The sequence below is a fragment of the Parus major genome, chromosome 13, assembly GCF_001522545.3.
Source record: "Parus major isolate Abel chromosome 13, Parus_major1.1, whole genome shotgun sequence".
In the NCBI taxonomy this organism is placed as follows: domain Eukaryota; kingdom Metazoa; phylum Chordata; class Aves; order Passeriformes; family Paridae; genus Parus; species Parus major.
The window spans coordinates 15284579-15305418 of record NC_031782.1 but is presented as its reverse complement, the minus strand read 5'-3'; the positions used below and the strand labels follow the sequence as shown (position 1 = coordinate 15305418).

At 59.0% G+C, this 20840-nt stretch overlaps 2 protein-coding genes across 2 annotated transcripts in view; one reads left to right on the top strand and one right to left on the bottom strand.

Moving 5' to 3' along the window:
• SLC4A9 (solute carrier family 4 member 9) overlaps positions 1–10373 on the bottom strand; it is a 13279-nt gene extending 2906 nt beyond the window's left edge. Inside the window, exons 1-17 of the mRNA XM_015641780.2 lie at positions 9951–10373; positions 8196–8356; positions 7833–7982; positions 7656–7717; positions 7400–7557; positions 5724–5808; positions 5304–5458; positions 4645–4761; positions 4299–4473; positions 3942–4075; positions 3562–3833; positions 2864–2919; positions 2586–2768; positions 2333–2446; positions 1550–1711; positions 1219–1397; positions 920–992 (exon numbers count right to left, since the gene is read on the bottom strand). Coding sequence (XP_015497266.1) covers positions 920–992; positions 1219–1397; positions 1550–1711; positions 2333–2446; positions 2586–2768; positions 2864–2919; positions 3562–3833; positions 3942–4075; positions 4299–4473; positions 4645–4761; positions 5304–5458; positions 5724–5808; positions 7400–7557; positions 7656–7717; positions 7833–7982; positions 8196–8356; positions 9951–10219 — 2505 coding nt within the window. The 5' untranslated portion in view covers positions 10220–10373. The remainder of the gene's footprint in view (positions 1–919; positions 993–1218; positions 1398–1549; positions 1712–2332; positions 2447–2585; positions 2769–2863; positions 2920–3561; positions 3834–3941; positions 4076–4298; positions 4474–4644; positions 4762–5303; positions 5459–5723; positions 5809–7399; positions 7558–7655; positions 7718–7832; positions 7983–8195; positions 8357–9950) is intronic.
• A 2535-nt stretch (positions 10374–12908) lies between these two features.
• HBEGF (heparin binding EGF like growth factor) lies at positions 12909–19306 on the top strand. Its single transcript, XM_015642273.3, has 6 exons — positions 12909–13024; positions 13221–13391; positions 15295–15472; positions 17399–17554; positions 17669–17761; positions 18813–19306. Exons 1-5 carry the CDS (start codon positions 12982–12984, stop codon positions 17739–17741), a joined length of 621 nt encoding a protein of 206 aa, XP_015497759.1. The 5' UTR covers positions 12909–12981; the 3' UTR covers positions 17742–17761; positions 18813–19306.
• The last annotated feature ends 1534 nt before the right edge of the window (positions 19307–20840 follow it).

The following is a 20840-nucleotide window of genomic DNA, read 5'->3' as shown; positions in this document are numbered from 1 at the left end:
GGGGCTGTTCTCTGGGGAATCAGTGAGGCTGTTCCCTGGGGGATCAGCGGGGCTGTTCTCTGGGAGATCAGCGGGGCTGTTCTCTGGGGGTCCGTGCCTGCTCAGTGTCCTCTCATGTAAAACCCTGCATGTGTGTCCACAGCCTTTGCCTCCTTTATTCCCAACAGCCCAGCCTGACCCTATTGAACCACTTGAGGTTCACATGAGCCTCTGTGGTCCCTTTGGATGGCATGTCATCCCCCAGGTGTGTCACTGCACCTCACCTTGGTGCCATCTGCAAACGTTCTCCACCCTGCTATGTCTTTGATGAAGATATTATATAGTGTTTGTCCAGTAGGAACACTTGGAGGACACCATTTGTTACTCGTTGCCATTTGGACACTTGGCAACTGGCTGTGGATCTCTGGACATGACCATCCAACCAATTCCTCATCCATCTAACAGTTCTTCCATCAAATCCAGTTTGGAGGTGAGGCTGCTGGGAGGCCCCCAGATCAAAGGCTGTATGAGATCAGCCTCAGAGGTGAGTCAAGATGTTGAGGAAAAGGGGCCTCCTGTCTGCCCACAGGTAATCCAGGGCCACTGGAAGGGTTTTTCCTAGCATGGCAGTGGCAGCAGGTGAAAGCCAGCAGCAGCCAGGTCATCCACGTGGCAGTGTGGAGAGGTAGTGGTGAGGTGTGTTTGGGGAGCACAAGGACCCCAATACACACATGGGACAGGTGAAATGGGGCCACAGTGCCTTGTGTGCCAGCCCTCCCATGGCACTGGAGACAAACCCTTGGTGCAGCCCATACCCACACAGTGCAGGCTCCTGCCAGACAGGATTCCTGTGCTGCTTCCATGGGGCAGGGTGAGGAATCTCCAGCCTTGAAGGGTATCCCTGCCTAGGAAAAGAGGCCACCCCAGCCAGGTTTCCTACCTTGAGCACAGGGGCCATGAAGATGGAGACTCCCATCAGGATGAAGACAGCCAGGCCTGTCAGCCTCTGTTCCCTGTGGGTGGCAGCACAGGTGTCACAGGTACCTGGGGTCCCTGGGGAGCCTACCCCCCTTCCTGCCCTCCAGGTCCCCTCTTTGCACTTTTGATGGCCACAAGGAAGGGGGTCAGCTGTGGGGAGATCCCCAAAGCCAGGTCAGATGGACAGTGTGGGCATGTCCCTGTCCCCAGCTCCACAGCCGTGGAGGGCTCCCCAAGGAGGGGCCCAGGCTTGTTGTTCACCTGATGCCCAGGAACTCGGGGTGCTCGCCGGGGGCTGAGGTTGCACTCTCCTTCCTCAGGCTCTCCATGTGTGCCAGGGAGATGACAGTGGCTGAGACATACCAGGGGAGGCCAGTGACAGAGGTGACAACCATCAGGAGGGAGACGCAGAGGAGATCCAGGTGGAAGCCTGCTCCTTTCTGCAGGGGAAAAGGCAGCAGGGCTGGGGGCATCTTCCCACTTTCCTGGCCAGTTTGGGGTTCTGCTCTCCCTGGAAGCTTCCATGGGATCCAGGCAGGACCTGGATCCTCCTCATTGGCTGGTGCTGCCTGTTCCCTGTCCCCCTGCTCACCTGCAGCTTGTACTCCCTGCGGTTAAGAATGACAGCTGTGATCTGCTGGTCCATGAAAATGAGGATGGTGACCAGGACAGCAGGCACTGCAGACACCAGGCAGACCCACCAGGGGTTGGCTCCAAAGGGGAAAATGATCCAGCCCTGTGCTGGGTTTGTGGGCTGTGGAGAGCAGAAGGGTCACGGCAGCTGCCACCCACTTGTGGGGTGTGTGACATCTCTGGGTGATGGGACCAGCCCCAGGAGCCCAGGCTGGAGCCCTACAGGCACCCAAGGATGCCCCACCTCAGGAGTGGAAGAGCATCCTCACTCATCCTGGGGATGTTGCTGGTCAGAGTGACCCACCAGCCCCCTACAAGAAGACTCTGGCTGTGCCAGAGCAGGGTTTTGTTCTTGGACACCACAAGCCAAGAGCTGGGCGTGTGACAGGAGGTGGAAGAGGTGGCATTGGGCAGTGATGATGGTGAGCCTGAGGAGGTGGTGGTGAGCACTGGCTGCTCTCAGGCACTGCCAGCCCCACTCCACACCCAGGGCAAGAAGCCCAAGCCTGGAGCTGACTTTGTGGCTCTTGCTCCAGTGTGATCTGTATAGTCCAGGACTGAGCCAGGTTATCTACAGTGCATGGGATCAGCTGCATGCGACCCTTTCTCATTTTCTGGGGCACAGCCTGCACCCCTGTAGGGCTGGAGCCAGTGATGGGAAGGACAGTGACAGCGCACTGGGTGGCTACTGTGGTGGGCACAGACCCACACCCTGACAATGCTGTTCCCACCCTGCTGGCACCTTCAGCTCACTGGGGACAAGGAGCTTGGGGGTCTCCAGGCCCAGAGCAGCATCGACAGCGCAGGAGGCGAGGATGGCCAGGATGACAGCAAAGTCGCTCACCGTCTTCCGCACCTGCAGATGGACAGGGCTTGGCCCAGGCTGGCAGGGGTGGGGGCCACTTCAGGAGCAGCCTCGGGGTGCAGCACCCAGAGCCACCCCCACACCACTGGGACAGGTGGCCATGTCACTGGGGTGGCTGGAAGATGCTCACCCCCGCGGGGAAGTAGCGGCTGCTCCTGAAGCGTTTGAGTGCGGTGCAGAAGAGGAAGGTGCCCCCGAAGAGCAGGAAGGAGATGAGGGTGACATCAGGCACATACTGGCAGCTGGTCCCCAGGAGATGCCCACCTCGATCCAGGCACTGGGTCCTGCTCAGCCCTGCTGTGGTGGCAGGAGGCTGCAGGAACAAGGTGGCAGTGAGGAGGGGTCACCCATGGATGCCTTGGGCCCACCCCAGCGCCTCACCTGCCTGCCTGGCAGCAGGGGCAGTACCTGCCGGGTGGCCAGGAGGGAGGGCAGTGATGTGTCATTCCCTGCAGAGCTGGGACCTGCAAAGTGATGTGGCTCAGATTGGTGCTGGTTTCATCAGGCTGGGTCTTCAAGCTCTTCCTGAGGGCTCAGGGTTCTGGATGGGGCCTCATGGGACCTCTGAGGTCCCAGGTCTGGCTGATGCTCAGGGAGCACCAAGGAGGGGATGTTCCCTGTGAAGGGCCTGGCTAAAGCACCGGACATTCAGAGGCACTACTGATCCCAGGCTGGCCAGCACTGATGTTTTTGGCACATGGTATAGGTCCTATTTCCAGGGTCAGTGTGGGTCATGTCATTTCCAGGATCATGTCTTCAAACCCCAGAAAATGGCCCCTGATTTACAGACTGGGCTAGACATGGCAAAGCAAACCCATACAGGTGCCCTTTTCCAGCCTCTGACATCCCCCATCCTGGAAGGAGATGGGCCAAGGCTCCTCCTTGCTCCCTGCTTGGTTCCTGGGCAGTTCCAGGAAGGCAGCAGTAGGTGGACAGACTGTATGAAGGGAAGTGGAGGACACTGCAATGTGGTCAGGCAGGTGAGGATGGGATTAAACAGCCTCCTCCTCCAGTGCCTTCCCTCATCCAGCCAGGAAACAGGTTCCCAGTGGGATCCTGGGGCAGCAGCTTCCTGCTCCCCACCCTCCCACAGCTGCTGGGCTCACCGGGGCTGGACAAGTTGCAGGTGCAGCTGTAGGAGGTGACGTTGTCCAGCCGGTACTGCCAGTTGATGGGGAAGGCATCTGCCAGGCTCAGCATCTTCTTCAGGGAGTCGTAGATGAATATCAGGCTGATGAGTGCGCAGAAGCCTTCCTCGGTGAAGCGGGTGAAGTACCGCACCAGGTGACTGGCCTCGGTGGCCACCAGCACCACACCAAAAAAGGCCACCCAGAGCCCAATCCAGAGGCGGAACTCCAGGTAGTCCAGGCTGTGATCCCTGGGGGAAAGGGTGGCTCAAATCCTCACCAATGACACCTGCCTGGAGTGATGGTGGCCCGTGCCCCAGCTGGGGGACAGTGGGATCTGTCCCTGACACTGAACTCACTGGCTGAAGGAGAAGAGGAGGCGCTCAAAGACAAGCACGGGGCCGGTGCTGCTCAGGATGGTCAAGGGTTGGCCCGAAAAGAGGCAGAAGATGAAGCCAGCAAAGGCTGTGCCCAGGAAGCTCTCCAGCACCCCCTGAAATGCAGGGGAGGGGTGCCAGGCACATGGCAGGGAGGAGGGTTATGGGCCTGTCCCCCCAGCAGCACAGAAGAACACAGGGTCACTGCTGGGGACCACGGGGGAAGGAGTGAGAGTTCAGGCAATGCTCGGGATGTGCTGGGGATGCTGGTGGGAGGTGAGCAGCCCTCTGGGCTGGGCTGAGCAGGGTTGGTACCGGGCACCTCATGGCCACACTGACCTGCATGTTGGCAGTTGCGTCCCCCAGCATGCCCCCGAAGGTGATGGCATTGGTGACTGTCGCCAGGTAGATGTAGAGCACTGCTGAGAGGCACTGAGGGTGCAGGGCATCGGAGAAGTCGCTGCCGTACCACGGTGCCTTCCTCCGGATGTCTCGCAGCAGCCCCCCAAAAAGCCTGGGGTGTAGGAGGGAGGTCTCAGAGCAGACCCCACAGAGAGCTGGGATTGTCCCTTCCCCTGGATACAGCAGCTCAGAGGGGCTTGGACATGGTGGCCCCATGAGAAACAGTGACCTGCCCCAAATCCAGCACCCTGCTGCACCTCCCACCGCCCTTCCAGCCACTGACCTGCCTGTCCTCTCCAGCTCCTCCCCAGAGCGTGGGTGCCCTGGGCTGGCTCTGTCCCCAGCTGCTGTCATGTCCCCGTTACCATGTGGCTGCTGCTCCAGTGGGTCCAGAGCCGTCCTGTGGCAGAGCAGAGCCTGAGACAACAGGCTTCAGGTTGGGATCCTCAGGACCCAGCTGCATTTAGAGGACACTAGGATGGGAAAGGGAGAATGGGGAGAGGACAGGGGTGCAAACAGGGTTTGTGTGTCCCCTGATAATGGAGAGGAGAAAGATCAGGAAGAGGACAAGAAATGGCAGATGATGATCTTTGAAGGTTTCTTCCAACCCAACCATGTTTTCCTCTGGCAAGCCCTGGAGCCAGCCCCTGCAGGACTGGTTTTAGTGGAGGAGCTGGGTTGTTTCACATCTGAGTGCTGAATCCCAGTGTTGCCATCAGTTCCCTTTGCAGGGGATTTGCCATTTGCCAAGTGGGACAGCAGGACTAACAGCAGGGGGGACCAAAGCAGGGGCCTGTGGAGGGGCTTGGCTGGGAGGACCTCCTGGCTCCTCAGCAACTTCATCACCATGGAAATGGAAATTCCAGTGTCACAGACAGAGGTATCTCTGCAGGACTTTGCAGAGGGGCTGGCAGGGGTTGGGGTGCCCTCTCTCCAGCCCACCTCCTGCGTGGAGATGGCAGGTGGCTTGGTGGAGGAATTCGGGCACTGGGGTCCCATTTGCCAGGAGGAAGCACAATCAGCTCATCCAGGAACGCCTCTATCCCTGCAATGAGGTCCTCTCGGTGCTCAGCCTGCCGGGCAACTCTTTGGAAGAGCTGTGGGGAGATGCCCGGGTTTAGCCACCACATCCCTGTTGGAACCTCCCTCCCAGCCTTCAGCCATCACCAGGAAACAAAAGCACCCATTTCAGGGCAACAGGTGCCCTACATCCTGTAAATCCACCCAGGCTTTTGTTTTCTTATCCTGAGCAAGGGAGGCCACCAGCTCACCCCATCCTCTGCCCTCCACTGCAGCCTGCAGAGGAGTCCTGGTGTCCCCATTCCAGGCCCATCCCATCCATGGGTGCTGTGCCAGGCTCACCTCATCTGTCAGCAGAGTGGCCATGGCCCTGCCAACCTCATGGTAGTCCTTCATTTTGGGGGGGCCCAGCAGGATGAAGAGGAACCTGTGGCAAGACAGCACATCTCCAGCAGCAGGGAATGTTTCTCTGGGGGAGGACCATGGGGATGTGGGGATGGTGGCTGGGGCAGCCTGGGGGTGGGCTTCTGCCACCCTAAAACTGGGGTCAGGGGCAGGAGACAAGGAGACAAGACATTTGTCTTCAGTGTCTGTTGCCACTGCGTGGCAACCTCACAGAGACCACAGGACACCAGGACCCTGGCTGGATCACAAGGGTCTGCAGAAATCCAGACTGGGAGGTGTTGGGGAGCAAGTCTTTGGACAGAGGAGGATAAATCCTCAGCTGGAGGTGTCTGTGGCATCATTTTCCTGGGAATGTTGCTTGCAGGCAGGATGCTGGTGTGTTAGGAAAGGAGAGCTTGCCAGCAGCACAGGTAGCAGGTTTGACAGGACTCTGGGGACGTGGGAGGAGACTGGAAAGAGAGCTGAGAGGCCTTGATAAAATATAGTGAAAATCCCATACTTGAGAGGATGGTGCAAAATCTCCAGAGGGACAATCCACACAAATGTTTAACTGAGTCCTCCACACTTTTCCAAAGTTGGTGGGAATGGTTACAGTCCTGAAAGCCTGAGATTGTCAAGCAGTTCCAGTGACTGTACCCTGAGCAAACCCCCAGAGAGGGGGCAGGCAAACTCCTCTGGCTGTGCAAGTGGGACGTGACAGAACCCCCAGATACCGGAGGCCTCTGGAGCTGCTCTGGAGGGACAAGAGGTGACAGTTGCCACAGGGATTGTTTTCACCCTGGCATCTGCACCAAGGTGATGGGAAAAGACTCCTGGAGATGAATCTGGGTGAATGACAACCCTGAGGCAGTGGCTGCACTTGGGGGGATGGCACCCTGGGCAAAGGGATGGGTAGGGACAAGGTATTCCTGCCCTCCGTTTTGGGGGAGGAAAATACAGGGCAAGGGGTTGTCATGAAACCCTCGAGACCCAGGGGCATTGACGGGGACTTGCCACCCAACTCCCGAGGGTAGAGAGCAGCAGGTGGATGGATGTCTGTCCTGCACCTCCCAGCTCCTGGGGACGGCTGCTCAGGGCAGAGTGACCAGGAGGTGGCAATGTCCCTCCTGATCCCCGCCTGCTTCCTCCGCGCACTTCCCAAGGAAGTCCTCAGCTGAAGACACGCTGGCCCTTTCCCCTCACGGCTTTAGAGGATGGATTCCTCAGCCACGGGGAAACCATGGGGACCTCCTGCCCTGGTCCTCTCCCTCCACCTTGTCTCACCACTCAGGAGAACAGCGGGAGGGCAAGAGTCTCCTAAAAACCTGCCTCCCTCTCCCACTGCCGGGCACCACGCTCCCGGCAGTAAGTGGAGAGCATCCAGAACCAGCTAAGGACAGGGAATACCCCGGGGGATGGCCCTTCCAGGCTGCTCCACACCCAACCCGTTCTGGAGTGCTCCTAAGAAGCTGGGAAAAGCAGGAGGGGAAGCAGTGAGATGGGATTCTGGGACTGCATGCAGCACTCGGTGCCGTTCCCTTTGCTTTGGACAAGCAAAGACTTATTATGCTGTGGGAAAAAATGAGGACACAGGGACAGGGGTGGGCACAGGGCCACCAGCCATGCTCTGTTACCTGCTTGGAAGAGAAACCTCAGCCAGTGAGCCAAGGGACACCCCACGCCTGAGGCGAATGAAGGCAGCAAAGGGCTTTTCCAGGAATTCAACTTCCCCGACAGCAACATGGGCTGCTTCGGCCCCCGGTGGGACCTTCTTCCTAAATCTGTTTCTCAGCTGAAAGGAAAGGGATGCAGGGGCTGGGTACTCAGGATGCAGGGGCTGGGCATTCAGGATGCAGTAGCTGCTCCCAGCCCAGCTCCATGCTGCAGTACCTGTTCCTTAAGAGGCGTTTTGGAGAGCTGGGTTCTGGTCTCAGACCTGCTTTTGGCTTTCCCTGCAAAGTAACAGAGGAAACAGCAAAATCCATGTGCAGGAGAAGGGCCAGTGTGGGTACTGCCCCGGGCTGGAGGGAGCAGGAGGATTCCTGGTGGGTCAGCCGGGTTTCCTACCTCGGCAGGGAGAGAGACCAAGCTCAGCAAGGAGCTGCAGCAGGGATTTTGTAGGCTGGTGCTGCGGCTGGAGGAGCAGGAGGGCTGCCAGGCGCTCCCTCAGTGCAGGCTGCAGCTCTGTGTCCTCGGGCTGCCCAGAAAGTGCTTTGTCTGCATCAGGGACAGGGATAGCTCTGAGTCCCCCTGGTTTGCTGCCCATTGGGGAGCTGCCCAGGGAAAAGCCCCCTTAGCTGGAGTATCAGACAGCCCCCCCAGGTACCCAGCTGTTATTCATCAATGCTGTTCTATAGGCACCTCCTGGTGGCCTGTCCCTCTCTGGTGACCAGCCCATCCCAGGAGATGACCTTTGCATTACCCATGTACCAATTATTTCCTTGAAACTGGTGGCATCCAGATCCAGGAGCATCGTCCCCTTCTGCAGGCATGTCCTCAGCTGGAACAGGCTGTGCAGGGACAGAGCTGGGACATGGGGTGCGCTCCAGCGCTCCCCACCATCCTCCACCTTCTCCTCGAACTTTATCCACCTGCCCAGGGAGATGTGTGGGGTCAGTGGCAGGGTCCCTGTGCCAGGCAGTGGGAGCTAGAGCCTGAGCCCATCTCTGAGCTTAGCATGGGGCTGGCACAGGTAGAGAGGGGTTTGGGTGGCTCAGAGGGGCCTGCAGTTGGTTTATGGTGTAGGGGCAGCTGTGCAGACAAAGTGGTCACACCCCTATTCCTGCAGACCCACACCTCTCCAAGAGCTGATCAGGGGAATTCCAACCATAATGAGGTGACAGGATGGTTCAGGTTTGAAGGGACCTTAAAGATCATCTCCAACCCCTCCACCATGGGCAGGGACACCTTCCACTATCCCAGGCTGCTCCAAGTCCCGTCCAATCTGGCCTTGGACACTTCCAGGGATGGAGCAGCCACAGCTTCTCTGGGAAATCTGTTCCAGGGCCTCCCCACCCTCACAGGGAACAATTCCTTCCCAATATCCCATCTAATGCTGATCTCTGCTTGTGCTGTCACACGAGTCCTTTGTCTAAAGTCCCTCTCCATCTCTCTTGGAGCCCCCTTTAGGCACTGGAAGAGGCTCTAAGGTCTCCCCTGAGCCTTGTCTTCTCCAGGCTAAACAACATCCCACCTCTCTCACCCTGTCTCCATAGCAGAGCTGTCCCAACAGAGCTCTTCCAGCCTTTGAATCACTTCCATGGTTTCCTTAGAATGTGCTTCAACAGGAGCTGGATGTGGTGCCCCAGGGCAGTCTCACACAAAGCAGAACAGGGGGAGCACCCCCTCCTCACGCTGCTGCCCGTGGTGCAGCCCTACACTCGTCTCTGGGCTGTGAGTGCACAGTGCCGGCTGATGTCCCATCTGTCACCCACCAGCACCCCCAGCCATTCTCCACAGGGCTGCTCCCAGCCCATCCATCCTCCCAGCTGTGCTGGGGGTGGCCCTGCCATTAGCAGCGCTTGCTGGAGTCAGAACAGAAGTGTCTTGAGCTGTTTCCACGCTCGGGCCATGCCAAATATTTTAACGCCGTGCACAGACAGAGCTTCCCTTTGTCCCCGTGGGTGGGCGTGCAGGCGTGTGGTGCTGCACGGGCAGAGCGTGCCCCGGCACCGCGGGCTCGGGGACAACGGGGCTGGGTGCCGGGAGAGCCACAGCCCGGCGGCTGCGGTCCCCACAGACACTCCGACCCCGGGGGATGACCCATTGGTGGTCCCAGACCCATTGGTGGCCCCAGACACACTGCCAGCCCCAGACCCATTGCTGGCCCCAGACCCATTGCTGGCCCCAGACCCATTGCTGGCCCCAGACCCATTGCTGGCCCATGTCCCCATGTCCCTGCTGGGGGTAGAGGGATTCTATGGGGCACGGAGGCATCCCAGCCCCAGCTCAGCTGCTGGAGCCTTGGAGAGGCAACAGAGAGGAGCAGGAGGAAGGGTGCTGTGCCTGGCCTGCCTGACATCCTGCCCTCTCCCGAAAATTAAGTCAGCCCAGTGTAGGCACTGATGGGGCAGAGCCCTGCCTTGGGGCTGAGGCACCACCAGCCTCGGGATGTGTCCTGGCTCCAGCTGAGCTGGAAGGCTGGCCTCCCAAAGCCAGCAGCCTGGCTCTCACAAGTGTGCCTACCTGGCCATCTCCCTCCACTCCAGGCCCGCCGAGGTGCTGAGGAGCTGGTTGAGCTGGATGAAAAGCAGCGGGCAGGTGATGTCCCCCCTCTCCTCCCAATGCGGGGCAGCATCAGCTCGCCGGGCCGCTGTGGCTATGCTGGAGGGGAAGATGCTGCAGCCGAAAGCCTGTGGGGGAGCTCCAGGGTTGCTGCACTCGAGCCTGGGCTGTGAGCAGCTGTCTGCTGCCCGGAGAGCCGTGCCACCATCCCCGGGCATGTGGGCTCGCATGGCCACCAACACCGGCAGCCACAGGCGTGAGCTCCCCTCCAGCACTCACAGGATCCCACTCATCCCACATCTTATAACAGCTATGAACTGGTTTAAACTGGCCACAAACCAATACACAGGAGCCAAGCCCAAAACAACCATCTCAAAACACCAGGGTCAGCCCCACAGGTCCCAGTATGGTTGTGTCCTGCCATGTCCAGCTGTCCACCTGGCCCAGGGACCAGGGAACCCAGCTGCAGGTGACCTGTGTGGACAAGGATATTGGTGGGCACCTGTGTGTTCCCAGCCCTGTCTGCACCCTGCAGGGTGTTGGTGAGGGGGTGGCAGGGCCAGCCCTGGAGAGCTGCTGGCAGTATCAGTGCCTGTGACAGGGTGCTGTGCCCCAGCAGGAGGGGTGACACAGCCCTTGGCAGCTCCTCCTGGGAAAGTGGATATGGGGAAATGCTCTGGGGAAGGATGTGGCACCGCTGAGCAATCCACGGTGGGGAAATGAGGGGCTGCCAGTGGCAGGGCTGACGGCAGAGGCTGGGAGAGCTTCAGGGCTGTGTCGGTGTTCAGAAGGCTCCTGTGTGAGCGGCAGCCCGTGAGCGGATGGAGGGGAAGGACACGGGCACAGCCGCAGCTCCCTGCAGGGACAGGGACCGGGCAGGGCCTGCACTGTGCTGCCAGCAGAGAGCAGCCACGGTGCTCGCAGTGCCCACACCATGCCCACCGCCAGCGCCACCACACTTGGCCCCTCGGCCCACAAACAAACCACGGGGCTGCGCTGTTTGTGTGCACTGCAAACACGGCGGCGGAACCGCAAACATAAAAACCCCGCGGCTCCGGCACGGCCCGGCTGTGCTGGAACCCGCCAGACCCGACAGGATCCAGCTCCAGGAGCAGCTGGAGCAGGTCCAGGCACCAGCACGGCAGAGTCACGTTTTGGGGAAGCGCAGGTGGGAGTGTGGGCTCCTGAGGTCCTGGTACCTGCCTCGCAGAGACTGAGGCCGAGGATCTGGGTGTTGAGGCTGTTTGCTCTGCGGTACCAGCGGGTACCATGCTGTGTGGAGGGGTGCCCTTAGCTGGGATGGGGACCGTGGTGAGATCCCTGCCAAGAAGGACCCATCCATAAGGAGCATCAGGGATGCCATGAGGCACCCAAACCTTCCCGGGGTTCACCTCTCTCCCCTGTGGAGGCTGCCTCAGCAGCATGAGATGGGGTATAACTGGCAGGGAGGCTGTGAGGGGCTGCAGGAGGTGGACAGGGTTCACAGGAGGCTGTGCGAGGCAGAGGGCAAGAGGCAGCAGGAGGCAGAGGCAGGAAGCAGAGGCAGGCAGGATCAGCAGCCCGCACACATCTCCCCCACCCTTGCCCACTGCCAATCCTCTGTGCCAGCAGCCTCCCTGGCAGCTGACGTGAGCTGGTACCTCCCTTTCCCGAGGTGCCAGGGCAGCTGGCAAACGCTGCCCGCACACACCCAGCCCGGCCTTGGAGACGTGGTGGGGGACTGGCAGGGGCAAAAAATTCCATTCCAACATGGGGACCTCCCCAGGAGCCAGTGTGCTGGACTGCCCAGGGACACAGCCCCTCGACCGTGCCACCACCTCGCTCTGCTGCCAAAGGCTTTGGTCTCCTGATGGCCAGAGGAGGCGGAAGGAAAAACATCCAGCAAACAATTGCAAAAGTCAAGTCTGAGCAAGAAGGAGGGTGTGAGCGGGGGGTGCCAGATCCGGTGGTATTCCTTGGAGACGGCAACAACAATAGCAGGAATATTTGCTCATGGCTACCTGAGCCCAAGCCGTCCATGGGCTGGGGGCTCAGGACCTCGAGAAAACAGCCAGGGGCCTCTGCTGGCCCAAAGGAGAGCTGGGGCAGGACCCTGCACTCACCTGGCACTGACGTCAGTAACATTTTATGCACTGTCACCTGTGCTGAGGACGGGGCCAAACACAGCACACGGTTGCCAGCATGGGGAAGGGGATGGGGAAGCTCTGGCAGTGCCCAAGCAGCAGGCTGGGACAGGGACAGCGGCTGCCTGGGGGGGTGTTGTGATATGAGGCTGTGACTCAATCACTTGGGCTGAATAGGGGCACAAAGGGGGCCTTGGGGATAGAAAAGGTCTCTGCTGCCATCTCAGATTGCCACCACCTCCCTGACCCACTGCTGGTGCAGTGGCACATGGGTGGCAGTGTGTCCCCTTTCTGAGGTTCATCCCATCCCTAGGGCCAGGAAGAGGCGCAGCCCTGACTCTTGAGCTCCTGCCTCTCACTTGATGCTCCTCTTGTGAGGTGCATTCGCTCCCCCATCACCCTCGGGCCACCTCGGGCACCTGCCAGCCGGGGCCACAGGGACCATCGGGATCCCCCTCTTCTTCCCCGGCTGGGGCCGCACTTTTTCCATGCCAGCTCCTTCCCTCCGCACCCTGCAGAGATCCCTTTTTCCCCGGACTCTCGCCGCCCAGCCCAGCCCGCGGCGGCACCGGTGGCTCTTGGGTCCCTGGCCCGCCTCCTGAGCGAGCAGAGCCCACCGGGCCCAGGCCGGGATCCTTGGACTTGGACTTGGACTTGGACCCGGTCCCGATCCCGGTCCCGGCCGGCGGGACGCCCCCGGGGCCGGTGGGGAAGCCCTTCCCGAGGGCGGGGCGGTCGCTCAGCCCCTCCCCGCCCCGCCCCGCCGCCCGCAGCTTTCTACCGTCCACGGGGCCGCTGTGCCGGAGAACGGGCATCGCTGCGGGACCGAGCGGAGCACGGCAGCGGCTGGACGTGTGTGCCCGCGGGTCATGGACGGGCGGGCGGTGCTGATCCAAGCGCTGCTGGCGGCAGGTACGGGCTCGCGTGGGGAAGGTCCCGGCTGAGGGTAACACATCCCAGCCCGACTGGGGGGTCCTGAACATGTGGGGGAATGGTGTTGGGCATGCCGGTCCTGGTTCTGGGTGCGGGCAGACGGGAAGGTTGGTCCCTGTCCCGCGTGGGGAGGGCAGGGCAGTGTCAGCCCCACTCCTGACCGCTGTCTCCGCAGTGTGCTCGGCGGCGGCGGGCGGGCTGCGCCGGGACGAGCTGCACAACGAGGTGCTCCACAAGGGCGGCGGCGGGGTGCCGGTCCCGGCCACGGCCCCGCTGCTCGGCGGCAGCCCGGAGAAGGAGGGAGGCGGAGCGGCCTCGGGGGACGACTTCAGCGAGCTGCCGAGAGGTATGGACGGGATAAGGGGTCCCAGGGAGCGGTCGGGATCGTTCGATGGGCTGGGCTGGGGGCAGCTGGCGCTGGAGGGGTCGCGAACGTTCTGGGCTGAGCTCGACTCAGTCCCGCGGGTGTCCCGGCAGTAGCTCCGGCTCCATTTCGGAGGGACTTGCAGTGTTGGGGGGGAGCAGTCCCCAGGTAGCTAGCAGACCCGAGTGGGAGCAGCCCGTGGGGCACCACCACGGAGCAGTGTCGGTCCTGCCAGGGGCTCTCCGTGTCCCTGAAGTCCCCTGCAGGGCGGGTTCCGGGGGTCCCGGCTCTCAGCTGCTTGGCCGGGAGGAGACAGAGCTCCTCGTGGCGGGGTTGCCGTGCCCGGGGAGCAGCGCTGCCCGGCCGGCGGTGGCCGTGGCTCGGGGACCGCCGTGAGTCACCGCCGCCCACGCGTGGCTGCTCCTCATTCCGCGGCAGGGCTCGTCAGCCGGCGGCCCCGCCACGGGGGCGATGGGGGCACTGCCGCTCTCTGGGGCTCCCGAGCACCCACGCTGGGCTCCTTGCCCCGGGCTGGCACTAGAGACCGTCCCGGGGTTGCACGGGACAGTGGCAGGCTGAGGGGTGACGCGTACCTGTGCCTCGCACACTCGGTGTGCCGAGGGCAGTACCTGGCACCAGGAGCGTGCTCTGCTCCCTACAGCTCATCCTCCCATTTTCCCGTGTTTTTCTCTGTTTTCTGGCTGTGCCAGCAGACTGTGGCAAAAAGCTGGCAAGACCGGGCTGAGCCACTCGCACCGGGGTGCTGGTGGGGGACTCAGCCCTCGGGAAACGCAGCCGTGTGTGTCGGCTGGCTGTGGCTGGGAGATAAACCTCAGGGCAGGGGACGGAGCAGCCTCTGCTGTCAGCCTCATCCGGGGGTTTCTCCAAGCCGCAGAGTTTCCTGGAGTATCGGTTTTCTCCAGGCGCAGCGTAGAGGATGTCGAAATAACTTTGCTAGGTGTGCAAGCGGTGTGTGCCAGCACGAGAGGCGCTGGTTCCGTCGGGAAGTGGCTGAGAAGGAACTCCGCAGGTTACAACTTGCCAGCTTGGACTCTGCTGCACTCCCCTTCCCGAACAGCCCTGGGCTGGGTTCACCGGCGTTACTGAGCCCCGTAGCTCGGGGAGAGCTTAAAAAACTCCCCTTGGAGCAGTGAGTGCTCTCCAGCTCCTCAGCGCCTAGTGAGATCAAGCTGCGAGCTGATTTTTTTTGGCATCTGCACACCTTAAAACCATTCGAGTACCGTTGCTAGTGTTGTGCTGTGTCTGGGTGAGGACCCTGGTGCTCTAGCTTCCACCGACCCAGCAGGGGGCTGGCCTGGCACCAAAAGCCGCTGGTTCCTGCACCACAATTAAAACATACCGTTGTAATTCATGCGAACGATGCCCTCACCATCTCTTTGGCTCTGTAAAACCAAAACTTAAGGCAGGCTTGCTCTTTTAATCCTGCCCTGGGGTGAGTAAAGCATCCTTGTGCCCACGGGAAGGAGAGCCCATCAGAGCCATGAATAGGGTCTTAGAAAAGTCTGTGCTTGTCAGGGAAATAAAGGCCAGATAAAGGGGCAATTAGCAATGTTCTGTATTCAGTGGAAACTGGTGCATATAATAGCAGCATTTGAGATGTATAAAGCTCTGTTCCCCCTGCCCGACTCCTTTCTTTCCTTGAGAATTGTTCTTATGAATTGGAAAGGCCATGATATTTGTGAGGAGCTGAAAAAAAAAAAAAATGTCCCCCCACCCCGGGCTTGGGGGCAGCTCCCAGCACAAAGAGCTGTGGGAGCCAGGGCTGAGCAGCTGTGGCAGCCCTGGGATGTGGCTTTGCCTTCCCTTTGGTTGGCACGTGGAGCTGATTTGACTGCTGTTCTCTCCCTCCCAAATTGCTTTTCAGTTGCCTTCCTGTCAAAGCCTCAAGGCCTCGTTACTCCCAAGAAAAAAGGGAACGGCAATAAAAGAAGGAAAGGCAAAGGCCTGGGGAAGAAGAGAGACCCGTGCCTGCGGAAGTACAAGGATTTCTGTATTCACGGCGAGTGCAAGTACATCCGAGAGCTGGGAGCTCCCTCTTGCATGTGAGTTGTTGTCGTGTGCCTGTGCAGGGAGGGGGGGAGCCTTAGTCATGGTGCTTTCAATTCTCCAGGCTGGGCAGAGGAAAAGCAGAGATATTTTTAGTGCATGTTCCCTACCCATGCAGGGACAACTGACTTGGCCTCTTCCTTGTACTTATCTAGAAGTGTCCACCCCTCCCCCAAAACTTGTCATGGCCTTAGAAGCAGGGTTCTGTGCCAGCACGGTGAGCTCTGGCTGAGTTGCCGTGCTGGGGACTGCGGAATGGTGTGTGTAGGGCTGGGCTCTGGCAGCTGAGGGCTTCTGCAGGTCTGATGTGGGAAACCTCATCCTGACCCTGTTACTGTAAATCCCCTGCTCTGAGGTCTCAGGGCTCCTGCATCTGTCAGGGCACATCAGTGCAGCTGGGAGGAGCATCTCTCCCCTGCTGCCAGCAAAACAGAGTGGAGGCAGCACCTTTGGGGACAGGCTGCCAAAGCCATGCCTGACCTGTCCCTTGACCTGATGAAAGACAGGGCTGTGCACCCCTCCTTGCCCACTCCCCCAGGGGTGCAGAGCAAGCAGGGACTAGATGAGGCAAGTGGAGGAGAAAGTGTTTGCCTGCTGCTGGGGTACCTGGACATAGCACTGCTGCTTCGGGAAACACCCCGGGGTGCAGATTTGATCCCTGCTGACGTGGGCAGGACTTGAGCTGGCAGATATGTAAGAGGCTTTGTTCTTCACTATCAATCCTCTGAGCCACCCAGCCTTGAGCCCCAGGAAGATAATAGCTCCTTGGCTTATGGTGCCCACAAGATCTGCAATCTGCAGGGATCAAGCTTCACAGAGCTCCTCTAACTCCCTAGTTTCTCCCTGTTGAAGCTGTCATGAAGTTGGGCCCCCTGCATGGGGGACTCGGGACTGCCAGTGAAGGGACACCTTTGCAGGCTCAGTTTGGGTTGCAACACCCTGGCCTAGGACTGGGACAGCCAGGTGTCTCCTGCCCAGATCCCTGGGGCTGGGAGAGAACCTGGGACACAGGAAAGCAGCAGGGATTTGGGGGCTGGCTGCATCTCTTCAGCACAGTGGCCCATCCCTGGGTGGCATCTCTCAGAGCCACTAGAGTTTTAGTAACAGTGGCCAACTGCCCCAGTCTCCTCTGATAAAGAAGCCTTGTGTTGACTGGTGTCACTCAGTGGTGGCTGCTCTTGGTGGTTGGCTGTGCCTCTGTCACAGGGTCTCCTGGAGCGTTGCTTCTTGGGGCACAGGGTGGAATGAGGATGCTGTTGGACTGGGTCCTGCACCTTTGCCACGTGCCCAGCCTTGCTGCTGTGCCTGGGAGGTGATGCTGGCGTGTGGCATTGTGAGCCCAGGAGGAGAGCTGGGCTGAGTCCGGCTTGGAGATCAGCCTGAGGGTCAGTGGTGCTGGATATAGAGGGATATATTTATCTGGTTGCATCAGTGCGATGTGGCTCAGGGAGGGCTGGAAGCCTCCCAGCCAGTGTGGAGCGTTATTTCTGTTACATGAGCAACCTCCCAAGTCTCCAGGGATGGGACACCTCTGAGCTGGCAGGGTGTGCAGGGACATCGTGCTCTATGGGAAATGCTGGGCCAGCTGCCTCACTGCTCCCTTCCCACTTCCACAGGTGACCTGTGCAACCTGTCTGCCTGGGGGTGAATGGGAAGAGCACAGACCCCAGTGCCTTCTGCGGGGGGAGACCTCACCCTTTCTAGGAGTCTTCACTAGGTGCAGGAGAAGCTTAATTTACTAGTACAATAGAGATGATGGTGACATCTGACCTCCCAGCTTGGGGGTGTGGGGACCGAGGGGAACAGGCAGGGTGCTGGATAAGGCTGAGCACTGAGGCATGGCCTTCCTATGGGGTGTGAGGAACACAAAGACCTCCTGTCCTTGCTCACCACTGACCTTTATGAGTTTCCTTCTTGCCCAGATGCCAGCCAGGCTATCATGGAGAACGTTGCCATGGCCTCTTGCTGCCAGTGGAGCACCCTCCCAGCGCCTACGACCACACCACAGCCCTGGCTGTTGTTGCTGTTGTCCTGTCCTCCCTGTGTCTCGTCATCATCGCAGCCCTGCTGATGCTCAGGTGAGTGGGATGGGACTCAGCTCTCAGATCTGTGTCCCTGGGAAAATCATGTGCAACAAGGAGGGTGGCAAGGGCTTCTCCATGCCCTGAGCATCCCTTTGCTTGGCCTCGCAGGTGTCACAAGAGGGGTGGCTACGATGTAGAAAACGAAGAGAAAATCAAGCTGGGCATCACTGTGAATCACTGAGGATGCCAGGTGCTGGCGAGGTGAGCCCCTAGCTGGGCACGGGGCAGCAGTGGGGCTGGTGGACATCTGGGGCTCTGCTGTTTGTGCTGGCTGGGTCTGCTATGTGGATCCTGTGCCAGAGCTAGGCAGGAGCTGAAGGCAGCCTGAGTCTGGAGAAGCAGCTGGCTGAGAGTCTGGGCTGCCCTGTGGGGTTCCGGTCTTCTTTTTTCCCCTTCCTGCTGAAATCCCTGTTCCTTGGCACCTCTATCATTCCTACATCCTTCTTTCTAACCCCAAGTTCATGTTCTGTGCTGGTGTTCCATGCTTTGGGGATGTTTGGTAGTAGGGAAACTGCTTCTGTTTTGTTTAGTTTTTTTTTCCCCACTCATTCTGCTCCCTCTGTGACCCTCTGAGTCATTTCCCCTCCTTAGATATTGCCTCTATTTATATACATGTGTAAAAAAACCCCTTTCCTTTTCATTCCCACTCTGTGTATTACTTGCAGCAAAGCAGTGCCTATCAGTTTGGCACGGGGGGGATCTTGCTGCCAGCCCATGCCACAATTCCTCTGGCTGGGCTGGGGTGTGTGCTCTGCCCCAGGGCTGGCTGCAGGGCTGAGTGCTGAAAATCTGTCAAACTTCCTCTGATCTGATCTAAATCCTGACGTTAGATGTGGTCATACATATTACAGCTACTTCTCTTCTTTGGAAAAAAAAAAAAAGAAAACTCATTGTTCTTTGTGAGGATGAAGTAATGCCTTCGGAGAATTTCTGTCATGTTTATCGAAGTGTCGGGGGTGGGAATTTTAGCTGTTCATAGCAGCTGAATTTTCAGGAAGGAGACTTGGCACAAAGCATTCCTCACTGTCCCCCTTAAACCCTGGGGATTATTGGGGTGGACGCGTCCAGGGGAAAAAGTGCTGCGGTCCTTGGAAGGGAAGCACGGTGGAGTACCTTGGCTCCAGCCCCGAGGGGCACGAGGTTTCTCCCGCGGGGCTGGGTGGCTCGGCACCTCTATCCCCCCACGCAGGGAGCGCTCTGTGGCAGAACAGCTCCGGCTCTCGGTGTGAGCTCTCCCGCCTCTCTCTTGCAGGGGCCGGCACTAATGCACTTCTACCTCCTGGAAGAGGCGAGACCGCGGCGCCAGCGGCACGGGGCTGCGGCACGCTGGGGGCTCGCTGGAGCGCCAGGACGGCACCGGCGGGGCTGCTCGGGCAGCGGCGGCACTGCGGCAGCTCCGTGGCCATCTCCGGGACGGAGCGGTGCTGACCGGGGGCACGGGGACTCTCCGGCGGCTCTCCGTCCACTGCAGTGTGTGCCGAGGAACAAGCTGTGAAAGGGAGGAGACCGGGCTCGGGGCTTCCTTCGCCGCAGGAGGGAGGGGAGGGGTGGGGAGGGTAACAGCTATTTAACAAGATATTTTTCATTTTAAATTATATATTTATTTTAGATAAACTGTACATAGTATTTATATTTATTGTAGGACTGGCCCTGCATCCTTCATGTACGTCAAGATGACAGGGTCAGACCTCTCTTATTTTTTAAGTGCAATGTAATATTCTAATAAATAACACTTTGTAACAAACACCTGGGTTGTCAATTTAATCATGGAGGTGGAAAGGAGTCAAGAATCCTGAAGGCTGTATTCAGCACCAATTCTGTGCAGATGGAGTACTTCCAACAGCAGCAGAGATCCTGAGTGTGGTCAGGGCTGCTGGATCAGCTTTGTATGATCCTTGAGGAGCAGTGTAAGGGGCTGGGGGCAGGATCCATCCCAGCCGTGGATTATTTCAGAGATTCTCTTGGTCTTTGCCAGCTGGTGCTTTGGGAAGGGAGTGATGCTTGTGTGTCTGCTCACCAAGCAAAGCTGCCTCCAGTATGAATAAAGCCACTCTGGCCACTGATCCATTCACATGGGAATGGTCCCTGGTTTTAAGCCAGCATTTGGCATTTAGACACTGGCACAGGGTGCCCAGAGAAGCTGTAGTTGCCTCATACCTGTAGGTGTATTCAGGCCAGACTGAATGCGGCTTTGAGAAACCTGGTCCACTGGAAGGTGGACTGGATTATCCTAAAGGTCCCTTCTGACCAAATACTATTATGATGGTTCTATGATTTGGCAGGAAAAAAAAATCCAGAGCTGGACTCCCACCTCTCTTGAAAGGAATCCTCTTCTTGGAGTGATTGTAGGTTCTTGGAGCTGAGTTAATTCCAGCAAGTATCACTTCATATGGTGGGTCAGGAATCATTCCTTACTTTGCAGTAAAAATAACCTCAAAACCAGTTCTTCCCTCTTCCATGAGGGGGAAGTGAGAGTGGGGGGAGCTGCTAGCTCTGCTAGAGAGCCTTGAGGCAGGGAGAAACCAACAGGATCCTGGGCTGCATCCAAAGGAGCAGAGTGAAGGCGATGCATGTACAGTTCTGGTGTCTCCAACGTAAGACTAATATGGAACTGCTGGAACAAATCCAGAGGAAGCCACAAAGTTGGTAAGAGGAGCAGATCTTCCCTATGAAAATAGACTGAGAGAGCTGGGGCTGTTCTGGTGGAGAAGAAAAGGTTGAGTGGAGAACTCATTGCAACCTTTCAGTGTCTGAAGGGGCCTCCAAGGAAGCCAGAGAAGGACTCGTCACCAGGCACTGCAGTGACAGGACAAGGAGTAACAGGCACAAATTGAAAGAAGGAAAAATCAGGCCAGATACATGGAAGAAATTCTGTATTGTGAGAGTGGTGAGGGATGGGAACAGGTTGCCCAGAGAAGCTGTGGCTGCTCCATCCCTGGGAATGTCCAAGGCAAGGTTCGATGGGGCTTGGAGTGATCTGGGATAGTGGAAGACGTTTCTACCCGAGGCAGGGGCGAGTTGGGATGAGATGATCTTTAAGGTCCTTTCCAGCTCCTTAACATTCTATGGTTCCCAGTAAGGCAGGGATGGCTCTCCCGTTCCAGCCGCTCTGGGTCTTCTCCCAACCCTGCACGGCACCGTCAGCCCGGGCTGGGGATACCCAGGCGGGGCCGGCCTGACGAGGCGGTCTCGGCCCACAACCGCACCGGTGCTGCCGGCACCGCAGGTCACGGCCTGGCGCCAGGAGCCCTCACGGCAGCCCTGGCCCGGTCGGTGCCGG

Excerpts from the sequence above, each read along its gene's own strand:
- HBEGF (XM_015642273.3), top strand. The coding sequence starts at position 12,982 with ATGGACGGGCGGGCGGTGCTGATCCAAGCGCTGCTGGCGGCAG. Across the intron at positions 13,025-13,220 it reads CCAAGCGCTGCTGGCGGCAG|TGTGCTCGGCGGCGGCGGGC; the intron begins GTACGGGCTCGC and ends CTGTCTCCGCAG. Across the intron at positions 15,473-17,398 it reads CTGGGAGCTCCCTCTTGCAT|ATGCCAGCCAGGCTATCATG; the intron begins GTGAGTTGTTGT and ends CTTCTTGCCCAG.